This window comes from Aulostomus chinensis, chromosome 2, assembly GCF_037954235.1.
Source record: "Aulostomus chinensis isolate RoL2024-O1b breed Wild chromosome 2, RoL_Achi_v1.0, whole genome shotgun sequence".
Taxonomy (NCBI): Eukaryota; Metazoa; Chordata; class Actinopteri; order Syngnathiformes; family Aulostomidae; genus Aulostomus; species Aulostomus chinensis.
The window spans coordinates 18,664,075-18,686,074 of NC_141321.1; the positions used below are offsets into that span (position 1 = coordinate 18,664,075).

The 22,000-nt window shown below is 41.9% G+C and overlaps 1 protein-coding gene and 1 long non-coding RNA gene across 13 annotated transcripts in view; one reads left to right on the top strand and one right to left on the bottom strand.

Annotated features, from left to right (window-relative positions):
- Positions 1 to 22,000, bottom strand: part of LOC147269314 (uncharacterized) — a 328,107-nt gene that overhangs the window by 30,362 nt on the left and 275,745 nt on the right. The gene's annotated exons all lie outside the window — the stretch shown is intronic.
- The window catches only part of plekha7b (pleckstrin homology domain containing A7b), a 77,647-nt gene that overhangs the window by 28,175 nt on the left and 27,472 nt on the right, over positions 1 to 22,000 (top strand). For 11 of the 12 annotated variants that reach the window (XR_015109760.1, XM_086182629.1, XM_086182554.1 and 8 more), the window contains 5 exons: positions 11,838 to 11,921; positions 15,986 to 16,097; positions 17,417 to 17,521; positions 18,443 to 18,515; positions 18,926 to 19,026. Coding sequence is in view for 10 of the 12 variants with exons in the window: in XM_086182629.1 (XP_086038755.1) it covers positions 11,838 to 11,921; positions 15,986 to 16,097; positions 17,417 to 17,521; positions 18,443 to 18,515; positions 18,926 to 19,026 (475 nt within the window). In the remaining 2 variants the exon portion in view is untranslated. Of the gene's footprint in view, positions 1 to 11,837; positions 11,922 to 15,985; positions 16,098 to 17,416; positions 17,522 to 18,442; positions 18,516 to 18,925; positions 19,027 to 20,161; positions 21,116 to 22,000 lie in introns of those variants that run through there. The other variant, XM_086182623.1, reaches the window with a different exon arrangement.

The following is a 22,000-nucleotide window of genomic DNA, read 5'->3' on the forward strand; positions in this document are numbered from 1 at the left end:
TCAGTTGACAGCTCAGCTCCTCTCTTCACCAGAGTGTCCAGAACATGTGGTCACAGGTCAAATGATACGACTATAAAATCAATCATAGACCTGCGACCTAGGATGTCCTGGTGCCACGTGCACCGGTGGGCATCCTTATGTTTGAACATGGTGTTAGTTATGGACAAACTGCGGCTTGCACAAAAGTCCAATGACTGCACACCACTCGGGTTCAGGTCGGGCCTGCCATTACTCCCAATCACGCCCTTCCAGGTCACGCTGTCATTGCCCACGTGACCGTTGAAGTCTCCCAGTAGGACAATGGAGTCCCCAGTTGGGGCACCATCCAGTACCCTGCCCAAGGACTCCAAAAAGGGTGGGTACTCTGAGCTGGTGTTCGGTGCATAAGCGCAGACCACCGTCAGGACCCATGCCCCGACCCGAAGGCGCAGGGAAGCAACCCTTTCGTTCAGCGGGGTAAACCCCGACGTACAGGCAGAGAGCAGGGGTGACCAAAAAGCCCACCCCAGCCCTCCGCTGGAGTCCCACCCCTCTCAAGGACTTGGGTTCCGGACCCAGAGCTATGTCTTGAGGTGAGGCCGACTATATCTAGCCGGTAATACTCAACCTCTTCCACCAGCTCCGGCTCCATCCCTGCCAGAGAGGTAACGTTCCATGTCCCAAAAGCCAGCTTTCATGCTTTGGGGTCAGACAGCCGAGGCCCCCGCCTTAGATTGCCACCCAAGCCACAATGCACCGGACCCTTCCGGTTCCTCCTGTGGGTGGTGGGTCCAAGGGAGGACGAGTTCATGTCTCCTTTCGGGCTAGGCCCAGCCGTGCCAAGGCAAGGCCCGGCCACCAGGCGCTTGCCATCGAGCCCCTACCCCGGGCCTGGCTCCAGGGTGGGGTCCCGGTGCCTCTCCGGGCTGGGTACACAAACTCTTTGGTCTTTTTCTTTTCTCCATGAGGGGTCTGTTGAACCGTTCTTTGTCTGGCCCTTCGCCTAGGACCAGTCTGCCTTGGTTGACCCTACCAGGGGCAAAATGCCCCCGACAGCATAACTCCTAGGGTCACTAGAGCACTCGAACTCCTCCAACACGATAAGGTGATGGTTCCAGGACGGTTTCAATGTCTTTGTCTGTTATTGTTTAACTTACAAATGGGATGAGTGCTTGAATGAAGGTGTGAGGTTGATCACGCTGCCTTCAGGGGACACCCCTGGTAGTTGCCCATGACTAATCTCGTCTGGTAAACCTGGGGTTTCCTGAGGCAAGTGTCTCATGTTCTTCATCTGAGCTTGGCCTACACCTTTGATATGGCTCGACAGCGCTGTTGAAGGGTGTGTGCATGTTTGTGTCAGTGAGGAGAAACAAAGCGCCTTTGAACCTCCCCTTCTGATGTGCCAATCACAGCAGAGGAAAGACGATGGTGGGGGAGAAAAAAGGCATCAGTTATGCTTATTTTCATTTGGTTAGAGTTTTGATGAGTTTCTTTCTCTGTATCATAAATAATAAGAGAAAATATTCAGGCACCTGTAACATCCATGTGCAATTAGTGCTATGGTTGAGATTTGTATCCTCTGATAATCTTTGCAGTCTTTCTCAGCTCTTTTTTCACTGTCAGGGAAGATAATTGTGTTCTTTTGTCTTGACATGAGTAACAGTAATCTCTGTGGAATCTTCTCCCTTTGCGAGCACCTAATCTAACGGTTTAGATCGGAAAATTAAATGCAAAAATTATCCACAAAAATATTCCTGGGGGCCAAGTTAATGGCAAATTTATGATGTTAGATAGTGACCTAAAGTTTCTTTGACTTTTCATTAACTTACTCCCTGGCCATGATTGCTTGAGTAAAATTTAAAAAAAAAAATCCTTTGTCATAGCCCATACCTGTTTCTACTGCTCCCCAAGTTTAGTGCTTTTGGAAATCATTTTTACTGTCATGGTTGGAGACATAAAAAAAAAAACCACAATTCTTGGATTAATCTCACCAAATCACACTTTACAAGTTTTTAATCAGTCAGCAAAATGTTGCCAGTGGAGCAATAGACGTGCTGATCTGCCCACAGTGCTGTGGGTCTTTGGCTCCCTCAGGCTGTATTTCTTGACTGCAGGCAGCAGCTCTAACGACCTTTATTTATAACAACTTTACAACAATGAACACCCTCTTGTGTGTAAGTTAATATGAGATAATGGATGTGTGTGGAGTCTATATTATGTGTACGTTGTTGTGAGTTCAGCCTCCATTCGCCTTTCCTGTCTCCTTTAGTTTTGAAGATCGCAAACATCATTTCTAATTGAGCCGGTATGACTGAGATGTAACTGATAAACACGTCTATTTTTGTCAACAGGTTTGTTTCTAAACTGACCAGTAAATGTGGAAAGTTGCTGTTTCAGAATGTGTTGTGTGCATGAAGAGTGAGTTGCCTTTCATCCAAGCAATTAGCCTGTTGCCTTGCTTGTGTTTTGGAACAGGTCATTGTGACTGCAGTGAAATGTGCTGTGTCCGACAGGCATGTGTGTGTGTGTGTTTGTGTGTGTTTTGAATGTTAATAGGGTGCCGGTTCTTTCAATTTTTGCCAAACTCTGACAGTTGTGCACACACTAGCGAGTCTCTGCACCTGTTTCTGGTCTCCATTGGGTCTGTTGTGGCCTGTTGTTAACTCTCTTGCTTGTGCTGCTCGAGTGCTTTGCTGGATGGCTACAAGCTTCCCGAAAGCGGGCTATAAATCACAAGTGTCATCGTGATTGCAATCCAACGGTTATTCTTTAACCCTATGATGTGAGATTTTCACTACCTCAAAACTTGCTCCACTGTGATTCAGTTTGGAACACAAACAAATTATGATTTGAACATTTTATCAGACGTACCAGTCCTCAGTAGCAAAAGTCCATAAATTATATACATACAGTATATCATTAGCTGTGTTTCCATAAAGGGTTTTTGACGTGCATTTTACACGTTACTTTTTACGGAAGCAGCATCGGTTGTTAAAACTAAAATTTGCTACATGTTTTGGGGTTAAAAAAAAAGTTTAAATATGTAAAATGGAAGGTGTGATTTAAACAAACTTGCCCAAGAGAATCTGAAGCTCATGTGACTGACCAGCTCTTCCTCAGCCATCATCTTTCCAGATATTCCTTCATCTTTGCCTTTGTCTCCAGAGAAGCAGCAACACGTCAAACACAACTTGCAACCAAAGAACAATTGAAACTTGCCCATCTGCAGGTAATTCCTCAAAACCACTGTCTATTTTTCACCTGTTGAGGGCTGTAGATTAAAATATGGGGCCAACTAATAGTGTTTCTGCGACTCTGAGCTCCCACTCACAGTCGTCATTATGTTGCCTAATACTGTCATCTTCTTAGGGGAATACACCATTCGTCCCCTGGTTTATTCACTTCAAACCACTTGATTGAAGCAGCTGTAATTTGCATTTCTTAAAATTAGCTAGATAATTGATGTGAACATGGCTGTTGAAAAAAAAAAGCACATCCAGCCTAAAACAGCAGACTGTTTCTTTACAAGTCAGCCAACACTTGTGAGGGAGGGGATGTACTGTGGCAGAGCACCTGAAAATAAACACATGCTTGATTTTTATGTCTCATTGAAAGTTGATGTATTGACCGAGGTTGCTACACCTGTGCTTCTTTTAAACGTCATGTATCAGAGACCTGACTGTTCCGAGGGGCAGTCATAACTGCACCACACTGCTGTGAATGATGGTGACAGTGGTGAACGAGTGCAGTGACAGGGAGCATCCGGTCCACCAGTGTCAGACGTGTTTGGTTTGCTAACATCATCTTCATATTGAATGACAGCGGATTCTCCCAATAACTCTTTGGACAAATTTCCTAGATAATTCCTGCCACAATTGTCAGTGAAATGAAGCCGAATGATGCTGCAGCTCTCTGCTATGAAACCAAGAAAAGTCAGTAAACAGGTGCAAATCGTGCTGCAGAGTGCTTGTCTGCTTAATGGCTCGCTGTCTGGATCCTGTGCACAAGCTACTGTTATTAAGGCTTAATTAATTCTGCCTGATAGGCCTTGGAAGCTGCAGGGTGTTTCTGGAGGTCCATGATATCTCTCCCTTCCCATTTCCTGGAATGTATTCACTCTGCCTAGTTGGCTGACGGAGCGACTGTCATCATATTTAATCTAGAAACTTCATGTAACCAATTGTGTGCTGAGACATCCAAACCAATCCAAAAATAAATATTTTCTTTTTCTAGAGATTTTGCAGGGGCACATCATCTGCTCCCTCACAGGTCTGTAATATTAATGGTAACTAATTGAAGTTGTCTGTGAAGGAAGTCAGCAGCCCAACTAGATCAAATGATTGTGTGTTAGCTGATGAGAAGTAGAATTTGATGATGAATGATTAATGTTTTCTGAGCTCAGAGCTTATGCGTCAGTCCAAATGGAGGCTAGATGGTAATAATTGTGCCACATTGGTTTTCATAATGAGTCTCTGTTGGGCTGCTGGATTTGTCACATTCCCATGTCAGTGAATGTCTTAATGACCAACTGAAAAGTCATGTACCGTACTTTAAATACAGTCACAGGCCAAAATCTCAGATGTTGAGTATCTTAAACGTGCATTCTTCTATTGGCCAGCAGGTGGCAGTGGTTGCAGAAAGACATCTGAGAAGAAGTCTAGGAGAAAATGGCCTGACTTCTCACATGTATTATTAGCTTGTGAAACAATTTCCTGTCACGTCTAGGGTCAAATGAACCATGACGTTATTTTGTGATAATGTAGTCGCTGCCACGGCGTACTCGCTGTGTTTCAGTAAGAGCCCTCATCACTCTCACGTATGATCTCAATATGGTTATCTCAGGTTGGAAAGGGCAAGAGTATAGGTTGCCAAAACCAGTAAAAAGCTGTCTTGATATACCAGTTTCATGTATGTTTTACAGCTGAACTCTTCTTTATGTTAACAATAAGGCATTCCTGGCCTTGATTATTGTTTATTTTTGTGAAACTTGCGTGCATTTTTTAGTAACGGGGGGGGGGGGGGTGCTTCTACAAAATGTTGACGTTTAGGTAAAATTTTCAGTGTTTGTTCATAATTACTTTCAATACATGTTGTTACCTATCAATATGTTTGGCCCAAATGATAATCTTTGCAGTTTAAAGTGATTTACATTTCATAACATACTGTATATGAATTGATTTAACGGTCAGTTTTTTTATGTGCTTTTGACCTCTGACTCCGCGCATGTTTTCATGCTGTTTGCCTGACAGCAGGATTACGCAAAAACTCTGAGGCTGATATTCACCATACTTGGTGGAAGGGTATAGAACTACATTTTTAGTCTGATCTGAGTAGGCCTTGGTGGAGATATGCTCCCTCAGAGTCTCCCTTTAGTTCCTTCTACTTTGACACCACACTGATGCTATGATGCTAACAACGGTTTACCAAAGAAAACTCCTGTTTCTTTGAGGATTGTGAATTAATCAAGCAACTGGAAAATAAAAGTGATATACATTAAAATGATAAATATCTAAAAGCTCTCATATCAGTATTGTGTAACATATTTAGTCAATCACTGGGTAGAGGTTAGAATGAATGTTATTGATAAACCACTTGAAAACTCTACACCACCACCACAACCATAACGGTCCTTTAAGCTCTCTGCTACATAGTTGTCTTCCAGATCCAATATGTTGGTCCCACCTGCTCCATCAGCCAACATTCCACAGGATTAGTCTCAATTCCCTCCGAGCATAGATCTCAGGTCAATGTCACTGATGAACCAGAGCCTCAGAAAGTAGATACCAAGACCACTGAGGTGCCCTTGAAGGGGCCCAAGAGTTAATCAGTTTGACGAGTTGCAACCTATTTCTGGGCCCTGGATTATACTCTGCTCTTTAGCATTAACATGAATCCATGTTGTGAACATTTACATAGGTTAAGAATCTGGGATCAAACCAGTCCACTGGTTTACCAGTCAATAGAAGAGGCTGTTTTAAGTTTGTGTGTTCTAATTACATTTGATTATTCACAGCAGAGATGTTTTTACATGGAATTAAAGGGTTAATGGAGCAGAGTATTGTCATTGTGGAATATTCAAATTCAAAGGAGGTTATTAGTCTGATTGAGGTAAACACTCAGTGTTCCTTCTTGTTCATATCACCTTTATTACAAAGCTGACACTCACAGGATTCCAGTAGTTGTGGTAAAAACAAACCAAAAATACATCTAAATACCATTAGAGTTTCATTGTTGGAAGGAGTATAGACAGCAGAGCAGTAAACTTTGACACCACTGTGCAATGAATGAGCTAAAGGTTTCCACAGGACTTCAGTGATGATTACAGTATGGCCTCGGCTTGTCACGAGAACCGATACTTCGGTACCAAGTCGGTACTAAGATGTGACGGTACTGACTTTTCTAGAGTATCGGTGGTACAGAGGAGCTGTAGCAGATCTGGCCGCTTCTTTAGCTTTGTTTTTTGGCTGTAAATGAGCGATTATCTGGCAACCCTCCCACGGTGCTGATCGCGCATCTAGGTCGTCAACTACAGCGACAGCAGCCCCTCAATTAATTGAGAAGAAAAACGCCAAAAGTCACGAATGGAAATACTTTAGATTCGAGGCTGATGAGGAGGGATTACTTATAGATCTGCAAAAACCGATATGCAAAAAATGCCGTCACCGTACCACGGCGAGGGGGAGCAACACATCAAACTTGGCAAAGCATTTAAAAGACAAACATCCAGATTTGTACAAAGAATTCAAGGTGAGTGCATTTGAATTCAGGTGTTATCGTTGTTGCTCATATCTAATAAGGTTACAATGACGAGATGAGCCCATAGTAAATGAGCTGCCTGGCAAAGTAACATGAACATTATGTCCAGCCTCGTCTGTCCCGCATAATAGTTACGTGATGTTGTCTGGCAGCTCATTTACTGAATCGCCTAACGTACCGTTAAACCACCCCGAAATAATGCATGTTATCAAACATTATTCTTTGTTTGAGAGGGCTGGCATTGCTGTTTAGCCAATGTTCTGAGCTGTAACTTTTTTTTAGGTTAGGATTGTGTGTGTGAGTGTGTGCACGCGCATGTGCGGAGTTGTAATAGGTTAAACTACAGGGGATTTATTGTTTATTTTTTTATTTTTTATTTTTGGTATCAAGTGGTATCAAGTATCGTGGAATTTAAGTGGTATTGGTATCGACTACTAAATTTCTGGTATCGTGACAAGCCGAGTATGACCTCCTGAATTGCACTGCGTTATCTTCATATTTCCTTGAAAGAGATGATGTTTAGCAAATCCAATTCTTGGAAAAGGAGTGAGAGTTGGAGGCAGGGAAGTAAAACATGAGAGGGGGAGGAGGATCTGATAAGCAACTGAGGATTTCCCCTGATGGGAGGGGAGTTGGATCCATACCATCCTCTCGGAAACTCTCAAACAGCACAGTCGAAGAGGAGAAAGGGTTCCTGCTCTTCTCCAGCTGGCTCCAATTTACTCTGCCTTTTTGTGGATGCCAGCCTCTACAAGAGACCCTCTCTACATCCGTCACCTGCCCTGATTATATTGAGAGAACTTGCACGACCTGCAGAGAATCTAGCAGCTGACTCACAATGATTCAGGCTCTCACAGCAGGTGAGACACTCTCTACTGTGTGCACGCAGATGGAAGAGTACAGCAAGTTAGACGGGCTTTCTTTGCTCCACTGGGATTTTTACAAGTGATCTAAGGAGTTAGCTGTGAGTGGTTGGAGATGTCCATGTGCATATGTGAGAAAGAGAAAGACTTCTTCCTGGTGCCATGACTCCTATTGTGGAAGCATTACCCAGAACCTCTTGTTGTTCTAAAAGATGGTATAACATTCCAGAGCTAAAGCCCAGAGACAGAGAGAGAGAGAGAGAGAGAGAATGCCAGAGAATACCTTCATGACAGATTCATTGCTGCAATTTCTACATTTTTCTTTCAACATATCAAACTTAACTCCCTATTCTGTTCTTACTTCTCTTTTCAAGTAAAAGTTGTGTCATTTACATACAATTTTACACATTTTGACAGATAAGTTACTGCTTGAAGGGTCCTTTAAATATTTTGTCACATGCACCGCTCAGAACCGCCTACCTCAGATTCACTGGCTTTATATAAAAGTTTTTTTTTGCATTGCATCTTGATCTTACTCGCATTGGGGTACCACTCGCTCTGTAAATGTAAACTGTCCTGAGGCTCTCTGTAAGGAAAGGTGCCAGTCATTCTTTCTCTGTTTGATCTAACCGTGAGGGGACACTTTAACCGATGGTTTGTGTTTAGTCCTCCGTAACAAGCTAGTAGAGTGAGGCAGTGTCTGCTTTTGTTAATAAATTGGAGTTAATTATGTTCATCTCACTGTAGTCTTCTGAAATTCCAATTAGCTAATTTCACATGTGGTTGATATACATAGGAAGAGATATCATGTCGGAAGTGGATGAGCGTAGTTGGTAGTTGTGAACTTGAAAAGATTTTTATACAGGAATAAAGAAAAGAGAGAAAGCTGAATCTGTATGATATGAGATAGTTTTCCATCTCCAATGGTAAATATGATGGCAGATTGTGGTTAATTATCTTACCGCACATCTACATGTGACTAGTGCTGTAAACAATGCTGTTCTTTAAACAGTTTTCCAGCTTATCTGCAGCAGGACTTCTTTTTTCTCCTTCGGGACTATGTACTGCCACAAGCATTGATGGAGGTTCACTGCAAACAAATAGATCTACTGTGCTGCAGTGCTCCTACACCAACTGGGGATGCTGCAAATTCCGTGACAAATAGTTCAGAAGTAATGCGGCTAAAACAAAAGCCTCAAAGAATGCAGGTCCCTAATTAACAGGGGATGCTGGTGCAGTGCTGTGCAGTATGTGTGCCCAGTGCAGCTCAGCATATTATGAGTTGTTACCAGGAACAAGCCTGGCCAAGTGTGTGTGTTTGTGTGTGTGTGTGAGAGAGAGAGTCAGTGTGTGAATATAGTGGTGTTAACCAAAGCATTCTTCCGCTAGAGTGTAATGTTTACATTACGTTGTGTTTATGTTTCGTGTCATGTCCTTTGTGTGTGCAGAGTGGCTCAGCTTCAGTCCTTTTCAAGATGTCCTCGAACTTTGCTGAAATGTCAACTCATAAATCTTTGCAGTGCTTCCATTTGCTGCATGGTGATACAGTGGGACTCCTTTTTACCTTTGCCAAGGAGGTTGTGTTTTGTGTCAGCTTAATTACACAAAAACGATGGAAGCAATTTTTCATAAAGCTCTGTGGAGTCAGGCAGTATCATCTATCCATCCATCCATCCATTTTCTATACAGCTCATCCATTAAGGGTCATGGGGGGGGGGGGTGGAGCCTATCCCAGCTGACATTGGGTGAAAGGCAGGGTTCACCCTGGATGGGTCACCAGTCCATCACAGGGCCATCAGGAGCAATTAGGGGCTCAGTATCTTGCTCAAGGATATTTTGACGTGGTCATCGGGGTAAGCGGGGATCAAATCAGCGACACTTTGGTTACTAGACAGCCACTCCACCTCTAAACCATACTGCCCCTCAGGCAGTATCAGCTAAGGAAGAAACCATTCAATTATGGGGCTTTTTTTTTTTTGCTTTTGTGGTCAAAGATGTGAGCTACTGTAGGACATTTTCAGTTTCAGAGGCTTCATTAGTTGACATCAGATGCAGAGATGGGGAAGATGTTATAAATGTCATATCAACCCACTGCCACAGTTTTCATTTTATTTCACAGGAAATTTGTCTTCTTTCCATCCATCCATTTTCTTCTGCTTGTCCTCTTAAGTGTCGTGGGGGGGCTGGAGCCTATCCAGCAGCCTTCAGGTGAGAGGCGGGGTTCATCCTGGACAGGTCACCAGTCCATCACAGGACCAACACATAGAGACAGACAACCATTCACACTCACAGTCACACCTACAGTCAATTTAGAGTATCAATCAGCCTCGTCCCCTCTTGATGTCTTTGGACTGTGGGAGGAAGCTGGAGTACCAGAGAGAACCCACACAGGGAGAACATGCAGACTCACACAGAAAGATCCTGTTCTGGAGCCGAGACTCGAACCTGGAACCTTCTTGCTGTGAGGCCACAGTGCTGACCACTGCACCACCGTGTTTGTCTTGATTGATGTGAAAGGACAGTAGTGACATCTGGCTAAACCGTTATCATTCTGCTGTAATCAATAAAAATAATTTCTGTATTTTTATGTCAATCATAATTGTAAAGGGCAGCACTTCACCCATGATGCAGTGAAAGTTGGCTTGCAAAACAATATGGGGGGGGGGGGTAATTGCCCTTGACCACCACTGTTAATGTTCCAAACATGACTTTTGTACATGTTAACATCTGTTCACAGAGAGAACCGTGCAGGCCTTATCACAGGATTCAAATCTTTGTCAAAAAGTGATACTTTCATCATTGCTACTAGCTCGCAAGCTCAAGGTTGTTGTTACACGTAGTGAAGAAGAGTTTGAAGACAGCAGCACACAGAATACAGAGGTGGTGGTCAAGCCTCCTGCATTGTTATTCTGGTCAACTACACAAACCTCTAACTGACCTGTGAAGACCAGGATTTTTTGGTGAAAAAATAAAAAGTGAGGATTTAACTCACCATATTTCTCATATTCTTCTCATGCTGTGTCAGTGCTTTCAGCAGTCTGCTCTCTCTAGCTGTTTACAGTCAGCTCTGATTAATGCCTCTCCTGTTCATGTCAGCGATGGGACCAATCCACCCAATGTGTAACAAACATAAATATGTCAATCCCAGTGGGTGAGAATATGTTGCATGTCATTCAAAAAATAACATTACAAAACATTTTCATCTTTTTTTTCTCCATTTAATATTTCAGGAGCCTTTGCAGATGTCTTCAGAGTATTCAGCCCTCACTGCCAGATACAGTATATAGTAATTCATATAACCATGGTACATTTTTACGTGAGAGTTAGAGTAAACATGTTTATCACGGCTGTTTGTTTATCAGTGTGAGTGAGCATGTTATGCATTTGAAGCACGTAGATCTAGCTTTGGCACTGTAGTATTTGTTTTTACTGTATTTCAGTCAGTTGGGAGTTACCCGGGAGTGTCTTGAAAAGCCACGATCGTGAGAGCGAGTTGAAACAATATATTTATGTGGTCCTAATCCTCATCTGTACCTTAGAGCGAACGGCAACTATTGAACTAACAATTAGTTTGCCATGATGGTTAGATAATGAGGTAAGGCTCTGGATGAATATGTCTGGGATTAGCAGGGATTTTATTTTAAAGCACAATCATCATCGTCATCATCATCATCTTCCATATATCAAAAAGACTTGGCTGATACTGCTGTGCTTTAACGTACCGGCCAAACAAATAGTTTGTTCAGGGCTGTTAATGTTTCACAGTAAATGATTTACACCGTGTGTGTGTGTGTGTGGGGGGGGGGGGGGGGGGCAGAGTGACTACAGTGTTTGCAGTATTTTAGTTGTCAGAATGGCATTATATGAGATGAAAAACTGGGAATCTGTTTTGTTTTGGTGAAAAACACTGAATAGGCAACTGCTGTCCTTTCTGATGACACAATATTTCATTCCTCTCCGCCAACACTGTATTTATTTGTCTGTGTATCCTGACAGTAAGCAATGGCTCCTTGTAATTCATGGGACGGGAGAGAGCTGAGCCCTACACTTTGTTGCCAGGTTTCAGCCCTGCCATAGATTTTTTTCTACAGTTGACAATAACCGTAAAGATTACAGCACCAGTAAAAATAAAGATGTGATTATGCAAAAAATATGATGAATAACTTATCAATTTTGCCCCCTCCCTTCCTCTCTTGTTGTTGTTTTGTTTTGTCTCCATCTCTCCACTCTGTCCTGCAGCCACAACCTGAGGTTTACATCTTTTCGGCACCCTGTGACCGGACAGATTTCCCCAGAAAACACAGAATACACACTACAAGACAAGTGAGTGGCTCTACTATTTCCTGCATGCTTAAATATAAAATAGATACTGAAGGTTAGTTCAAGGTCATGCAGCGGGAGATAAGAAATAGTCTGTGACCTTCCCTGATCAAGTGTATCACAAAGGGTTGAAGTCTAATCTCCTGCAATGAGCAGTTATAACTTTCAATGGAGTGTTCATCAGGAAATGAGCCAGAACAGCCAGAGATGACAACTGTAATGTTTGAGATGAAGTGTAATGTATTCATTCCACTCATTCATAACTGACTGCACTCAAATGTCAATGACTAAAGACTCTGTTGTATTATTCTTCCAATTATCACCTTGATAGAAATAATGTAACGGAACAGCTGGCACCCACATATGCTTTTGACTGCATGGGGTAATACAGGCTGGCACTATTGTAAGAATATGTCTTTTGTTCTCTGTTGCGTATCAGTAATAAATGTTTGAGGGAAAGAAAGACACATTATATGCTTTAACTTAAGAATTATATTTGCTGATTGATCTGTCAAGTATGTTTTGTTTACAAAGCCATTTCTTTTAGGTAGATATTGCATATTCGATATTTGGAAGTATCAATATTTTAGTGTTTTATTCAAACTCAATATCATAGAAACATGGATATTCTTCATTTAAAAAGTATGTATAATGTGATCAGTTTAGCATGTATTGGATAGATTATCTTTCTGTGGTTGAACCTCCCCCTGCAGAGCAATCAAAGCTGACAAGTTTAGAGCACAATGGGGTGCAGCAGGTGTCTGGTCTCATTGAAGCTGACCGGGTGTAAGATGATCACATGCATAGAGGAGAATCCACTACAGGCAGAAGCTCAGAGCAATTCATGTGACATCCTCACTGATTAAAAGCTGTTTGGTTTGGATTGTGATTTATCTGCTCTCTCCAGCTCTCCCTTATAACTCAGTTCCGTCAAGCTTCTGGAGTTGGGGGCTTAAAAGTTAAGGTTTGGTTTTCAGTGGCAACATGGTTTGCCTACTTTGAAATGACAATCTTAATCATTTTAGGTTTGTAATATTTACCACTCCCAACAACAACATGAGGAGGAGACTCTTAAAGGAGTAGTTCACGTTTACTCAGGTTAGGCTATATGAGGTAGTCATCCGTAGTGAGGGTTTTACCTTCAGTAGATGTGTGTCTCTGTTCAGAGAAGAGAGCAGCAGTAGCAGCAGCAGCAAAATCTGTATTTTATCCACCTAAAAGGAAAAGTCAACATCTTTTTGCACGTTTGATCTATTTTTAATATTTTAGCCTCTTTACTTTTGCTTTTTGCCTCTCCAATTTTCAACTGTAGAACTTCCTTGGAGTCCTAACACTGCAGAATTGGAACGTGCTACTGTGGAGTAATGCGTTGCATGGAACGTTCAACGGTTGAATATGATGCCAAAAAGAAAGAGGTGAAAATATTACAGATACAGCGTCCATTTTTTTGCCGACCCATTCCCAGCGATACGGTACCAAGCCACAGAGCTGCCATTGCTGTGTGCTTCCTGCACTGACTCACATCTACTGAAGGGGAGCCCATTACTATAGACAACTGCATCATATAAACTCAATAAGTCTGAACTATCCCTTTAAGAAACCTTGTCTCACATGAATCAAAGCAAAACTCTGTGCAGCCATCGCCTCTCGTTTGACATCATTGTCATGCCTCATCTTTGTGTTTGTGATGGTCTTAGCTTAGTCCTGAAATAAAGAAGCGGTATGTGCAGCAGGTGATTCTACGTTATATGTCATGATGAGATAAAACTGAACTGGCTCCAAACTCTGTATTTTGCAGAACAGAACGACTGCTGACTAGTGCTTTTCAACCTCTGGACCAGTCTCTATTTATTTTATCCTCCTTGGTTATTCCACCTCCGCCTACCTTAATGCGGTTGTAGAGCAGAATGGAATGTGTGACAGCTGGAGTGCAGCTATCAAATGTATGAGCTGTGGACATGACCTCAGCATCACTGCAAAATGTTGCTTCTGTTCATTCTGGACAGTGGACTTGATTCTGTGCAGAATGATATCTGAATAGGAAGTGAGTTCCTTAAGTGTCCCACTGACTTCCTTCCATGCAAGGAGAATGTCAGTTTTGAGGACAGAGGCCCTTCCCCAGCACATTCTCCTCTGGCCTTCAGGTTTGAACTTTATTGATTATCAGACTATGATGTTTGCCAACCCCCCTGTTGTCGACTCATAGCCTCAAAGGATTAAAACATGCTTTGATTTCCATCACAGCCAGAGGTGGAGTGTGGTTTCTTTCTCCATTATACTCTACTTGATGTGAAACATTGCTCTTCTTCAGCGCATGCCACAATAAGTCTCCTGGGAAACTGTTTCAGTGACAGTGGTGGTAAACAGTATGAAAGCTTCACATAAAACAGCTGAGTCCCCTTGATACGACAGAAACATCCTGTAAACGCACTGGCAGCAGTCCAGGCTGTGAAGCAGAGCCGATACTGCACGCTTTATTCCACTGTTGTTTCCACTCATTCCCTCGGTCTTTCATACGTGCACGCGTACACACACACACACACACACACACACACACACACACACACACACACACACACCTCTAACGCTCCTCCTTCGCTCAGTGATTCACAGCTCCCACAAAGTAAGACAAAACAGGGTTAGAGCTCCTTTCAACCTGGTCGTGAAACAAAGCAGAGGGCTAGTGGCAGTGTTGTCACTGAAACAGGTTACACATTTTTGACTGGATGCAGATGTCGTTGAATAATTTCAATTGGCAGTGGTCCTTGAATATACCTCTTTAAAAAGTGACATCATTCTCTAGTACCTAGTTTGTCCCTTTGGCGAAATATTTAGCTAAGCTGAAGGGTTCATTTAGGAGCAAATAGCCTCCTTTCGTGCTTAAGTGTTTAGACTAGGGCTTTCACGGTAGTTACCATTATAATACAGCACGTGTACTTCAGTTACCATTGTTTCAATTCAGTGACGTCATTCAACAAAGAGAAGGCAAAAAGAAAGTGACAGCTGAACTGAACTTAAGATGAGAATGTTGTTCTCCAAACAACTATTTCAAAGTTAGACTCCTTGAAAATGATTACATCATAATTAATAGCCATAACAGAAAACTGTCATCTTTCATTGCATCAAGGAATGTGCCTTGGTATTTCTTCTTCAGTCAATAATTTGCTACTGTAGAAATATTTGCACAGTGAGTTACATCAGTTATTATATACCACAGTGAGCACATCTGAGTTAACTTAAAAATGTTTTTAATATACAGTAGGCGTTTGCCTTTTGACAGGAGTTGAGTGGACTTGTCTAGCCGACTCAGTTGATATTGGATCTTTGTTGATGGTCAGGATTCAGATACTCTTGTGAAGTCTAGTCTCTCATTCAGCGTCTTCCGACTGTGTCATCCCCAATACTACAGGACGACTTTGCTCTCTTTATGTACTTGTCTAGGTGGATTAGATTGCTACTATGTGTTTTGCAGGAAACATTGTAATGTGTTTACTGTGGCCAGATGAGGCCCTGAAGACTCTGCTGGAACTCTGTTTTTGCAAGAAAAACAGTTATTTGGCTCCAATCTGGTATCCAAACACCCCGTGCTTCATGCTTTGTGTCCTCCACAAATGTGTTGATTTTCCTGCATCCATAGCAATTTGATGATCTCATCCTTAGAAACGTGTGTGTGTGTGTGTGTGTGTGTGTGTGTGTGTGTGTGTGTGTGTGTGTGTGTGTGTGTGAGATCAAGTTCGAGCAATTGGTTTAAAGATGAGACTTTTGTCCTGTCTTATGTTTGTTTTGGGTTCTTATCTGGGTGTGTATGTAAACTTCAGGGTGAGTGTGGACACAGAGTCACTGGAGGGTTTGGAACATAAAGCTTCCACTAGTAATGCGTCCACTGCGAGGCCATTGGCTATGAGGAAGGTCACGTTGCGGTGTCAGGAAATAGTCATATCCTTTGTAACTGAAAGCTCAGCAAAGGGCTGCTAGTCCATTTCACTGCGTGTGTTTAGTTTGTCAGAGAATCTAATACTGCTCATCCTGCCTGTTCCTGGGCTTCTGCACTACTCTCACATCTGTAGGATAGAATCCCGTATGTCCAAGTCAGCGGCTGATCAGAGATCCCCCAGCATGGTCACAGAATCTTCCAAGGCTGTGACCTCGACAGCAGTGGATTTCAACCCAGGGTCCAAGGTGAGTATCAGGGTCTCTCATAAAAATTGAGAAAATTTGTCCAAAAAACAATCTTCAAAATGTTTCCACAGGTTTTGTTACTACTTTTTATTTGCATTTATCCTCTGTGTGTGACTAATGCTGGTGTTGATGAATTGGCTTAATCAGCTCTTCTGGACATTATCTCATTGTGATTAATGGCCACAGAGAGCAGTAATTCAGTAATTTCTCCAGCATAATAAAGTCACACCCTGTACGGCGTGGGTGGAGTGTGTTTGTGCTTTCTCATAGCCTCGCTGTGTAAGCTGAGGACAAGTTTGGTTGCTGAATATGCATAGAAACATGGGATTGTAATAAACTATCAACTTCACGATGATGTGTTGTCGTCACCGAACCGATTGACTGAATTTGTGAATGATACAATTTTAATTTGGAGTCAACGTGACGCTAAATTCAGTATGATATTCCTCTGGAAAGGTAAACTAACAAATACAGTATATTCAAAAATATTTGTTACCATTAGTTGACTGTTTTCAGTGTCTTACTGCACTCGTGGCTTTTAATTCTGGTGATTTTACTCGTGATGCACAACAATATCAGCACATCTATATTGGTCAGTTGTACTGGTACCGTACCAGTGTTAATATTGGCCTAGTTTTGTTCAAGCCTCTGTCATCATCATCTGTTGTTTATGATAATGAAACTATACAATCAGTATTATGATGGTTATTTCCATTTGTTTTGGAATTAAAGAAAAAAATTGCTTTTCCAAAATTTATGATTTTTACATGTGCTTTTCAGTATTTACGCAATATAAAATTCATAGAAATTTGTTTTTATACAAATAAATCGACATTGACAAGTTGTGGCTATCTGCCAAATTAATTTGTAAAATATCTTATTGAATATCAGCATTTTTAGTACTGTATGTTTAATTCACACATAATTGCATCCTTGGTGTAAGGAATTCAGCCAGATAGCCTCACGTACTTCTCTAAGAAGCCCCTCAAAAAAGAATTCATTTTTCACACAGAACACTGAGATGACCTTGTCTGAAAATATACCCGTTTATAAATAGATGCACACATGCACAGAAATAGCTGCTTGGTATTTCCACATGTCATTACGGGTGTTGAGAAAGGAAGTGCCAGCGGGACTATTTGGCTTTTTGGAAAGATTTGGCAGTTGCCTCTGCATACCAATTGTTAGGAAAACACTCCTCTCTATTAATTTCTATCTGTATCTCAAGTTAAGCAAACTAAAATAGTTATTGTTTGTTTGTTTGGGTTTTTTTTTATCAGAGTAACTACATTGAAACTGTGTCTCTTTGGTTCTTACAGGCCTCCAGAGGTTCAGGGAAAGTACACAGTTTTGGCAAGAGGGATCACGCTATTAAAAGAAACCTCAACATCCCAGTGGTGGTGAGAGGTTGGCTTTACAAACAGGTGAGTCACATATGTAGCAGCACGTTAAAAGACACAGGTACAAACATCTCACAGCAGTAGATAGATGGAAGATACTTCATTATACCCCTGGAGTGTCTGAGTGCGTTAGTTAAACTGCTACTTTGTGTGTTTTTGCTGGACTGGAATATCTCAAGAAAGCACATCATTCCTCTCCACAATGCAAACCTGAAAATTTTGCGTTGCATACAGATGGTGCCTCTTTGTGTCAAGTGTTGTTAAATATACTCACCAATTTTTGGGGTGGAAATATGCTTTTTTTGCTTTGTATCCCACAGACAGACATGAAGATAGATCTCATTCTCTCCTCCATAGGACTCAGACCCTCAAAAACTAGCTGACCCTTACATATGTGTAATGACTGGTAGTAGATGGCCAGGTAAGAAAAGCCTGTCTTACCTGTTAAACTTCTAAAACCTGTGGTCCCTCCTCTGTGTATTCTGGTTCAAATAGGTCAGGTTCAGGACCTCGACAGAAGTAATCCTCTCTGTCCTCTCTTACAAAGTCAGCCATGATCAGTAGCAGCAATAGCCCTTTTTGTCATCAACAAACATTTTGTTTTGCCAGCCAGAGCTTTGAAATGCCACATCAAATCACCATGGAACTACAGGAACAAGCTGGGTCTCAGTTCCCTACTGTACACAGAGATGAGGGTGTCTAGCTCCTTGTCTGTCTCTGAGGAGGATGGCAAAGAATGGTTTCTCCCAAAAAAGTTGGTGTGTTCCTTTATATAAAAAAAAAGAATATGTCTAATAATATGCTCAAAGCGTTGTCTTTCCACTGCTCTCTGCTAACGAGCGCTGTATTCCCAAAATACCCTTTTTAATTAAACTGCTGATGAGAATGCGATCCTGCAAGGATGATTTTTAAATACTCTGTGTGTATTTCTTCCTTCAACTCCAGGACAGCTCTGGAATGCGACTGTGGAAACGAAAGTGGTTTGTTTTGTCGGACTACTGCTTGTTCTACTACAAAGGTGAGTCTATGTGGCCTGCACTTGCACGAGGGCTTGTGTCTGAGAGCAACAGATGGAAGATTAACAACAGCCTGTAATTAGACTTATATCATCTCTTGCTATCTTTGACACTCACCAGCTTTCTCCTCCTCCCACTTCTCCTTCCTGATTAGCTCAAGTGTTTCATTATGGGATGAAATGTGTGGTAATGTTTCTATGGCACCTTAGCTCCGCTCCCCCATTATTCATGGTGAATAATAGATAAACCACAGGCTACCTAGTGCCACATACTGGCACATGGCCACATCCACTCAGGACTCACCCATGAATTATGCCCAGCTCATCTTTCTGCTGTTCGTAAACTGCAGTGGCTTGTAAACATTGTTAAAGATATTGGCTGAATTCAATGTTTTGGTTTGTTTCCTTCACAGACAGCAGAGAGGAGACGGTCCTCGGTAGCATCCCCCTGCCCAGTTATGTCATTGCACCAGTCGAGCCTGATGACCACATCAACCGCAAATATGCTTTCAAGGTAACACTAAAGTGCCTTTGAATTAGATCATTCAGAGAGGGTATCATGTGAACGTGACAAAGACTATTAATTACTTGGGCGCTATAACTTTTTCTAGATGTTTGTTTCCAATAATGTAAAGCTGGTTGTGAACTTTTGAGTTCATCTTATATTTATGTGTGTCTTTCGTATTTAGAGGACATTTTTCCACTCGAGTCTAAATATCGGAGTCAGGTGGAATTGTTAGCCTTGTGCTTGTTAACCTTTTTTAACATAATACCAATGATAGCTGCTGCAGTACAAACTTAATTTATTCTGGTCATGATTTCTCAGGTAGATGATCTGCTTGAATTAGCATATGCATTATACATGGAGGGATTTTATTCACCTGTGGTGGGCAGGAGCAGAAATAAGTTTATTTTTTCAGCAGTACCATTAGTTCTGGTATCTATTATATGGTATATATTATACCTATACAGCCGACCAGTATCGGTTTCACTTAAAAGTGTGCGACACGTTTCCTTGCTGTTTCCTTCTGCGAATTCTGCCTGAGGACAGTAAAAGAATTTAAGTCTTTTGGTTACATCAAGAGTGTTAACATTATGCAGATCCTCCTTTGTGGAAACACAGAGATTGTTGCAAAGAACAATAGTGCCTGAATGTTTGATGTATGACTGCAGCTTTCAGCTTTGGGGCTTTCTGTGGCAATCCTCTGAGCTCCTTTCTACTTTGACTTTTTGTTCCTGTATTCTTGATGCTGACTGTATCTGTGTGTGTGTGTGTGTGTGTGTGTGTGTGTGTGTGTGTGTGTGTGTGTGTGTGTCTATCCTAGTGTTCCTACTGTATATGTGTGAGCTCATGCGGTGTGTCTCATGTTCATTTAAAGATCATAGAACACACACTAAAAATTGTGTGCTAATTGTGCTACTGGGAATATTAATTATACATGCTGCCTACTTACTACCCTTGCACCATCTCCTCCTACAGCTTGTCATGAATTATATGTAAAGTTAGGTGCGACGAGCCCGGGCTCTGCTGCATCACATTGTATTTTAAAGCATCTTGTTAGCCTGAGCACTCAAGCAACCATGCATTGCAGGTACAACTTGTAAGGGGATGATTGATCCTCACAAAGCCAGGTACGGCCTCTACTGGTCTCATTATATCACCTTGTTCCTCAAGAGGGAACACTTGACTATAACATTATAGGATCTGTGGCTCTACTCTGGTCTCTCTGAAGCTCATCACTTGATGATAGGGTGTCACTGTTGTGTGAGGAAGTGACAGAAGTCCAGAAGTCTTGCATTCCTGTATTCATGGAGTCACTCTCCATGAATACAGGCAAAGACTCTCCAAGTGCTTAACGTGGGTGGTGGTGGTGGAGAAATTAGGACCAGTCATATCTGTAGCTTTCTTTTATATTCTTTCTGCCTATAGCATATGAGCATAGATGAGATTTTGAATGTAAATTGACTTTAGAATTTTACCATCAGCTAATGCTAAAGAAGTTAGCATTCTCTTGGTTCTTATCATAAAGACGGACACCCCAAACCTCTGGTAATATGCTGCTCTGACTGATTTGGAAATGTGCAGCTCTAGCTTGTTGAGTCTGGCTATAAATTACATCTTTAAAGTGCAAGATATTTCATAATGGAGGTGATACTGTATATTTGGTCACTGCCAAGTAGATGTTGTCTGATGTTGTTGTTCAACTGGCTGAATGGAAGTAATAGATTGAAATAATTCACTGGAGATGGTGACACTTAACTTATTCTATTATTAAAGATGTATGAGTGTCAGCTGAAAAGAAGAGTGAAGAGAAAAGTTGTGTACTTAGAAAGCTGTCACTGTAACTCATTCTTAGCTTTGGGATGACTCACCAAAATCAGCAACAGCCAGAGCCGCTTATTCTCTTCCTAATGTCGTCCACTCTGTTTGCTCTAAATTCCTGTTGTGTTCTCTTATTTTGCTCATCTCACTGTGTTTCTCTCATTCCTTGTTGGTCAATTGCCTCCCATTGTGACCGGGTGTGTGTGCGCGGGCGGAGTGAGTACTGTTCTCTGCGAGCGGCCGTCCTGAATCACACAGGCTTCCTGTCTTGCATGAATAGGTATTTGATTTCACTTCAACCTCATCAATGCAGCGCTCATTTTGTTTCATATCATTGAGCTAGCTGCTGAATGCACATCTCCAAATGTGCATTATCGTGTTTTGATGCTCCACAGCAACATATTATGGACAATGCCAGAGCACACAGAGATGCTGTTTGCTTACGTAAATTATCTTTGGGTAGTGACACATTTGCTGTTGATTTTTTAATTTAGTAAATTGGATTTGAGATCAGAGACAACCGACGGGAATCATAACCACCTTTAGTTGTACGATGTAGTCCCCTACTTCTCGGACAGTGTGGGAGGACCATGACAAGACTGCAGTCCATGCACTATTTACTCGGTACACATGCACACGTGTCAAACTGAGTCACTGCTTCAGCCTCAAAGTCATATTGTTTCATATTGTTAAAGGTAGAGTTGGTAACAATGGTAGCCTGTAAATACAAGATTCATTTAAATTGGGACCCTCTTCTTGTACGAAACGACATCAGGAGTGTACGCCCCCCCCCCCCCACACACACACACACACACACACAATGTGAACAGCCCATCCACCCCTTCAATCATAAGTGAGCATACACAGCTTATTGAAAACACAGGCTAGACTAACTTAGCTTAAGTCTGTATTTTGTTTTTTGAGGAAAATGCTGCAAACTCTGCCTTTAAGTTACAGATTATTAATTTCATAAATGTGGTCAACAGTTGGAGCACAATATCTACACTGTTGATCCGTGTGCTTGGATGGTGGCTCTGGTATTTGTCCTGACAAGCTGCATCTCAACCCTCATACTCACACCATCATGGCAGAGATGGGATGGTCGTGCTTTTCCATTGCATCATTTCATTGCATTCATTTTGTTGCTTGTCACCATCAATGATTT